General features: G+C 54.5%; 1 protein-coding gene across 1 annotated transcript; it reads left to right on the top strand.

Moving 5' to 3' along the window:
- Positions 1-257: 257 nt before the first annotated feature.
- Positions 258-1,887, top strand: LOC128830786 (maestro heat-like repeat-containing protein family member 1). Its single transcript, XM_054016564.1, has 4 exons — positions 258-721; positions 931-1,026; positions 1,160-1,301; positions 1,714-1,887. The coding sequence occupies exons 1-3, from the start codon at positions 620-622 to the stop codon at positions 1,277-1,279; spliced, it is 318 nt and encodes a 105-aa protein (XP_053872539.1). The 5' UTR covers positions 258-619; the 3' UTR covers positions 1,280-1,301; positions 1,714-1,887.
- Positions 1,888-7,432: the final 5,545 nt, after the last annotated feature.

Below are 7,432 nucleotides of genomic sequence, written 5' to 3'. Positions count from 1 at the left end.
AGGTGGGGGGCTCCTGCTGGTTGTGTGGGGCCCTGGCTGTGTAATCTCCTCACTGGGAAGTGTCAGCGAGGCCCGAATCTCACACGCTCCTTTGTCTCCTTTGGGTCTCACAGGAGCTCATTGAGGAGCTGCCTGATAACTCTCCACCCGGCGCCGTCCTCGCCAACTCCCTGATTGCTGTGGGCAAGCTCAGGTACCGAGACCCTCCGGCCCGGTTCCCCTAACCCCAGTGCTGCTCAGGCCCAGAGCTGGGAGTCACTGCCCCTCCCACTCCCAGGTCACCGCCCAAGGGTGGCTCCTCTGGCAGAGGTGCGGGGAAGGTTCACTCTCTCCTGGCTGGGCTGTTCTTTTCACTCCAGTAACATTGCAACGGCTTTGGGGAGAGGCTCACACCCAGGATCAGATACAGGAGGGGCAGCAGGGTGCAGGGAACAGGGGCTATTCCTGCCCTGCCACTGTCTGTCTGAGAAACCTTGGCCTTGTCATTCCCTGGCTCGGTGCCTCAGTTTCCCTTCTTGCCAGCCTGTGCCTATTTCCCTGCAGTTTCACCTGCGTGTTGGTGCCAGTCCCATCCCCGTACTGCACAGTCTAATACCGGCTCCTCTCTCTTGCCAGCACCATGACACCTGCCCTGGAGCCAGAGCTGGAGACCCACCTCCTCCGAGCTGCCCTGCACGCCGTCTTCACCCTGGGCATGGAGAAGGACACCGCCCAAGTGCAGGTAGATCATGCTAAAGTCATGGATTGAAGAGCCAGCTGTCATCCTGCCATGAGTCCTTGCTAATTGCCTGCAGTGGGATGTGAAGGAGAGAGGCCAGGATATGTGTTTGGGGGTCTCACCAGTGCTTCCCAGAGACCCGTCTTCCCATCCTGTGGCAAGTTTAGCCCCAGTTTCCCTAACTCTGACCCATGGCTCTCCCTTGCTTTCAGGATCTGCCTAGGGTCTTGCCAGACCTCCTGGACGCCATGCTGGGGAACCTGCTGGCAGAGTCCCCAGACACCGACAGGCTCCAGTACATCTTGGAGGTGAGCCCGATGAGAGGGGTGGGGGCAATTTTACCTTCACTCTTAGATCCATTTTCCAGTCTGTCCTCCTAGCCGGGCCCCCAGTGGGCATCCTTGGTCAGGGCAGTCAGTGCAATGCCTCCTTTCCCCACAGCACATTAACTACTGGATCGTGTCCAGGGTGCCGCGAGAGAGAGCCAGGGCCGTTAAGAGCAGCACGGCCCTGCTCAGATTCACCATCACCCTCCCTGAGTTTGACATAAGTGACCTCTGACCCCAGCTTCCTGACTCCAGGCGTAGGTGATCTGGCTCTGACGGGCTGTAGGATCTGCTGCTGCAGGGGCTGTGGGTTAGGAGTGTTCCTCTTGGGGAGGCAGAGTCAGAGCAGAGAGTGAGCCTGGCTTGAGTCAAGTTCTTCTTGTCCTAGTTAAGTGGTGACTCTGGGCTTTTAAGGGGACTGTGCTCCAGGTTCATCCCTCCCTGTCATCCTGGAGCAGCTGGGGAAGCAAGTCCTCATGGAGGGCCCTGTCCACAGCCCTGTGCTCCAGGCTTCCTTGGGGACAGAGGAAATTAAGGGTCTGGCTCTAGCTCCTATCCTCTAGCATCTCCTGCAGAGGGGCTGAGGGGAAGGAGAGTCCTGGCCCGGGGGGGACTGGGAGCTAACAGGAAAATGCTGATGGAGTCCCCTCTCCCTCTCCCGTCCATTAGAACTCAGCGGAATTCCCCAGGATGGGTCACCACATGGCACAGCTGGCTCTGTCCGTCAGTGACCCAGCCAAGGACATCAGCCGGCAGGCCAGGGAGGGGGTTTACCGGCTCTACCAGCTGCTGCTGCACCAGAGGGGTAAGGAACCCAGCTGGGAAATGGCACCCGCTAGAAGAGTGAGACTGGGACCCCAGCCAATTTTCTCTCAGGCTGACCCCGGCTGGAGGATGAGTCTCTCTATCTCTTTCTGTGTTCCACACCACGCCCTGCAATTCTGTTGGGCCGGGCACGCAGCGAGGACTCTGCCCACTGTGCAGCCACCAATGGGATTGGAAGGACACAAGCCCTGCAACCAGAAGGACAAATGTGTGTGTCTCTCTCCCTGTCACCTACTCCCTCCTGGGGGAAACCCAGCAGCTGATGGGGGACAAGGTGAGCAGCTGCATTAGACTCAGGAGATTGGGGCGGGGCCCAGGCCTCATTCCCATCCTGTGGCCATTCGCTGGCCTGGCACAAGGAGCCTGGTGGGGAATGAAAGGGAGAGCAGGTGCTCCTGGGAAGGGAGATGAATTCACCTCCATGAGCAGGAGCGAGCCAGCTTGTCCCCGGAGCAGCTCCACCCAGCTCTTTAGCCAGGCTAATTAATGACAAGCTTTGCCTCATCCCAGACTTACGTTCTTAGGACAGGGTGCTATCGCTCTTGGGAAGGGCAGGAGAGTCCCCCAAGTGCCCTCTGCGAGACTCTCCTGTCCCACAGGGACGCACCCAATTCCTAGTGGTCTGGTGTCTGTGTCACCCGAGCCACCACCCAGAGTTGCTCCCATCACTGGCAGCCTGGGAGGCCAAGGACTGACGGGTGATGGCGTCTGACCAGGCAGGGATGAGGCACATGGGCAGGGGACGCTTGTCCTGCTGCTGGCAAGGCTGGACCCGTTCTGGAGAGAACAGGAGGATTCAGTCAGCAGTAGGGTTACCATGTCTAATAAATAAAAAAAGAGGACCCTCCACGGGTCCTGACCCCACCCATTTCCCCACCCCCTAGCCCTGCCCCAACTCCGCCCCTTCCCCGTCCTAACTCAGCCCCCTCCTCCCTCCCACTCCCAGCCATGGGGAAAGGGCTGCCCCAGCGCTACCGGCTTCACGGTTTGCCGGGCAGCCCCCAGACCCTGCGCCCCCGGCCGGCGCTTCCCCAGCGCAGCTGGAGCCCGGGAAGGGAAGTGTCTGGCCGGCGGCTGGGGGTCCAGAGGCCGGGGGGGCTGCCCGAAGCCGGTAGCGCTGGCTCGGGCAGCTCGGCTCTTAAAGTCTGAGAGGGGAGGAGCGGAGCAGAGCAGCCGCGGGAGGGGAAGTGCCCGGCCGGCATTTTCCCGGACATGTTTGGCTTTTCGGCAATTCCCCCCGGACGGGCGTTTGATTGCCGAAAAGCAGGACATGTCCGGGAAAAACCGGACGTATGGTAACCGTAGTCAGCAGGGGCTGCCGATCCGTCCCATTCACCAGGGCTGCCATCCTGCGGCTTCAGCATTAGTGGCTGGGGTGACTTGGGGAAAGGTCTCAACCTCCCCACATCCCACTTCACTGCTGCCAGAATCCCTCCTGCCCCCCCGCTACAGTCCCCTCCCTACCCAACCTGGGTGGGGCTGGAGGAGAGGGGTCTGAGAACTTGAGCTGTGGATTGGAGGTGGAACAGCTGTCAGGGGCACTGAAGGGGAAGTGGCAGGAGCTCACCGTACAAGGAGGGGGGTTGCCACTGGAGGTCACTAGGAAGGACAACAAGACTCCATCCTGGGGGTCAGGAGGGGGAATCCATCCCTCAGAGGTGGGCAGGGGCTGGGTGGAAATGCTGCTGGTTCCAGGGGCCGTTAATCCCCCCTGGTTCCTCGGAGGCGTCTGAGACTCAGACAGGTTCTCGTTCCCTTGCAGCAGGAGGACGTCACGGCCAATGTGGTGCGCCAGCTCCGTATCATGCGGCACTTGCGCCAGGTGCCCGAGGCGCTGCAGGGCCTGTGCCTCTGAGGCCACCAGCAACTCCCGCTCTCTGCTGCAGGTACTGCTCTGGCTCTCTGTAAATGGGGAGCTAGTGGAAGGGGAAATGGAGCCCCCTGGCACTCACAGAAACCCTCTCCCCTCTCTGTGGAGCAGGGTCCTTTCCTCTGCCCCCAAATTCCTTCATCTGGGACAGGAGCTCTTTCCCCCACACACATTCCCCTCCCCTCTTTCCTTGATCTACCCCCATCCCATTCCCCCTGCGCCCAGGCAGAGTTCTGCCTGCCCCATATGGTGCAGAAAGGCCTGTGATATGCAGGGGGTCAGATTAGATGCTCTAACGGTCTCTTCTGCCCATAAAGTCTACTCATTTCTGAGAAACCGAGTGTAGCATTGGGAGCAGCCTCTGCTGTTTTACTGTCTATTTTTGTTTACCCTTCCATTTAGTTTAAACTGAATTAGCTCATGATCGCTCAAACCAAGGCTGTCCCCTACAACCATTTCTTCTAAGAGATCCTCACTACTCACCAAAACCAAATCTAAAATGGCATCCCCTCTTGTTGGTTCAGCAACTACTTGGTGAAGGAATCCATCAGCTATCACATCTAGGAAAATCTGAGCCCTATTATATTACTAGCACTTGTCCTCCAGTCTATATCTGGGAAGTTAAAGTCTCCCATGATCACACAATTCCCATTAGTATTTACTTCATTAAAAACATTGAAGAGGTCTCTATCCCTATCCAAATCAGACTCTTGTTCTAACAGACAGCAAACCCCCCCACCCCCCGAAAGGCAGAGATAGAGCCCAGGAATCGAGATGGTGGGGAAATTTCATTGAAACCGTTTCTGACCAAAAATCCTATTCAACCTAAACCAGTTTGTTTCTTGAAATCATAACAAGTGGCAAGTAAATTCTTTGTCACAATGTGTTAACTTGTCTCGTGGCACTCAAAGAGGAGACACTTAGATCTCAAAAATTAGATAAGATGCTTCAGTCTGAGCTGAGTAGTTGCTGCTCTTAACAATTGCAAAATAATAGAATACAAATAAAATAAACTATTTCAGCCATTCTATTATGTCCTAATCTGATCTGAGTAAACATGATAGGACACCTCATCTTATGCACTGCTCCTAGTGACACTCTCCAGTAGACCCAGCAGTCCTTATTTCCAGGCCCCTTCACTAACCACTGCTGCACACTCCCTCCCACAGGTGGCAATTACAACCAGGCCCTCATGTCCGGTCCCCCTGCTTTGAGAGGGAGTGTGCTCCGCTGGAGTGATTGGAGCAGGGAACTGGGAGTCAGGACTCCTGGGTTCCATTGCTGGTTTCCTATTGACCTGTGGGACTTGGGGTAAGTTGCTGCCCCCTCTAGGCTCTGTCCCCAGCAGTCAAATGGGGATTTCATACTTTCCCACTATTGGAAAGTGCTGGGAGAATCCCCCAGCAAAAGCTGCTCTGACAGTGCTAAGCAGCATCTGTTTGCTTGTGAGAATGTCCTATGGGAGTGTGTCAAAAGCCTTATTAACACCAAGATAGATCACATCTACTGTTTACCCACCTCCACTAGGCCCCTAACCCTGCCAAAGAAGGAGCTAGGATTGGTCTGGAATGATTTGTTCTTGACAAGTCCATGCTCACTAGTCCTAAGAACCAAATTGTCCTGCAGGTGCTGACAAACTGATTGTTTAATAAGCAGAGGCTGCTCCCAATGCTACACTCGGTTTCTCAGAAATGAGTAGACTTTATGGGCAGCAGAGACCGTTAGAGCATCTAATCTGACCCCCTGCATATCACAGGCCTCCTGTCTACCACAATAGCTACTTTTGGGGCAAACACATTCCGGAAAGGCATCTAGTCTTTATTAAATGACATCAAGAGATGGAGAATCCACCACTTTCCATGGTAGCTTCTTCCTGTGGTCAATCATCCTCGCTGTTGAATATTTGTGCCTTATTTGTCATAGGAATTTGTCTCTTTTCACCTTCCAGCCATTGGGTCTTGTTCTGCCTTTCTCTGCTCCATTAAAGAGACCTTTAATACCCAATATTTTCCCTCCATTAAGGCATTTCAACACTTCAGTGAAGTCACCTTTCAATCTTCTTTTCATAAGCTAAACAGGTAGACCTCTTTCAATAGCTCACTAGAAGGCATTTTTCTCCAGCCCTCAGAACATTTGGTGGCTCTTTGCTGCCCCAGCTCCAATTTCTAGGACCATCTTTTTCAAAGGAGGACACCAAGACTGGAGGCAGTATTCCAATAGCAGTCTCACTGCTGCTGTGTCACCTCCCTATCCTACTCACGGCTCTGCTCCTACGTCTAATGATAGCTTTAGCCCTGTTCACCACAGCATCACACTGGGAGCTCATGTTGAGTGGCTTCTGCACTCTGGCCCCTAAATCCTTTTCAGAGTCACTGCTTTCCTGGATACACGTCCCCATTCTGGAGGTGTGGCCGGCGTGCCTTGTGGCTACGTATAGGAGCTTGCATTGGGCTCTGCTCAAACTTGTTTTCTTTGAATGGGTCCAGCTGGCCGAATGAGCCAGATCGCTCTATATCACTGCCCTCTCGCCATCAGGAATTACCACTCTGCCTGTATTTTGTCACCCCCCAATCTTATCCGCAGTGATTGTATGTTTTCTCCCAATTCATTGATAACAATTATTTTAAAACATTAGTCCTTGAGAGCTTCTTCAGACCCTTAGTACCCAGGACCTGCTCCCCACTGCACCGTGAGAAAGGCCGTCCAGCCCTGCTGGTACATAGGGGATAAGCACAGAACAAAGGTACCTTTAGGAGCTGTGTTGTCCATAGGCTCTGAACAACATGTGGGGGTCAGCAGATTACAAATGCACGACAGACCTGTAGTGTAGACTTGTCCCAACTGTGTCTCGGTTTCCCACCCTGCTCTATGTTTAGTCACAGCCGCCATGTCTTTTCCCCCGTGTCCCTTAACCCCACGTCACCGCAGAAGAGAGATTTTCTGGTAGCCAGCTGGCTCTCCTGCATGTGGATGTCGTTCCAAAAGATGTGCTCTGGCTCAGTCCCATGCTATGGTTGGCTGAAGGAACCACTTGGTGACGTTCTAGGCCCTGAGTTATACAGGAGGGGCGACTAGATGCACATAATGGTCCTTTCTGACCTGAACCTCTATCAATCGCTACATTTTCTGCTGCTAGGAAGAGAACTCTGAACCTATTTTCTCTCATTCACTTTCAGTCGGAATAATTTCAATCCAGGCCAAAGGATTTCCTCTTCCATTGCGTCTTCAGCACCTTTGCGAGCAACCAGTTACTGTTACCCACAGGTTACCAGTTTCAACCTGTCCCTGGGTGAGATGGCCAGGAAAGGGGTTGGAGCTCAACTGCACCTGGCCCAGGTGATGCAGCTCCCTAGGGTGAAGGGAATAAGTGTGGGGGTCACGTGACAAGACGCAGCCTGTGACTAGGACCCAGGCCTGCTGAGAGATAGAAGAGCAGCCTGTGCTCAGCCAGGAGAGAGACCCCAAGGGAAGCAGGCATGGGAGGGGCTTGGAGAGTCCTTTAAAGGTCAGGGACAAGCTGGAAAGGGGCCAGGCTGAGCACTAAGGACAAGGCCCTAGGAGGGAAAGACAGGGCAGTTTAGGAGATGGGGCAGATAGTCCAGTTGGTTTCGGCTCCCAGGATCAGACACCCAGAGGTGAAGGTGGTTGTCGGGGCTTCTGTCCTTCTTCCCCAGTGTAGATTTGATAGTGGAG

This window comes from Malaclemys terrapin, chromosome 2, assembly GCF_027887155.1.
Source record: "Malaclemys terrapin pileata isolate rMalTer1 chromosome 2, rMalTer1.hap1, whole genome shotgun sequence".
Taxonomy (NCBI): domain Eukaryota; kingdom Metazoa; phylum Chordata; order Testudines; family Emydidae; genus Malaclemys; species Malaclemys terrapin.
This window is presented reverse-complemented; position numbering and strand designations above follow the sequence as displayed.

Excerpts from the sequence above, each read along its gene's own strand:
- LOC128830786 (XM_054016564.1), top strand. The coding sequence starts at position 620 with ATGACACCTGCCCTGGAGCCAGAGCTGGAGACCCACCTCCTCCGAGCT. Across the intron at positions 722-930 it reads AGGACACCGCCCAAGTGCAG|GATCTGCCTAGGGTCTTGCC; the intron begins GTAGATCATGCT and ends CCTTGCTTTCAG. Across the intron at positions 1,027-1,159 it reads GGCTCCAGTACATCTTGGAG|CACATTAACTACTGGATCGT; the intron begins GTGAGCCCGATG and ends CTTTCCCCACAG.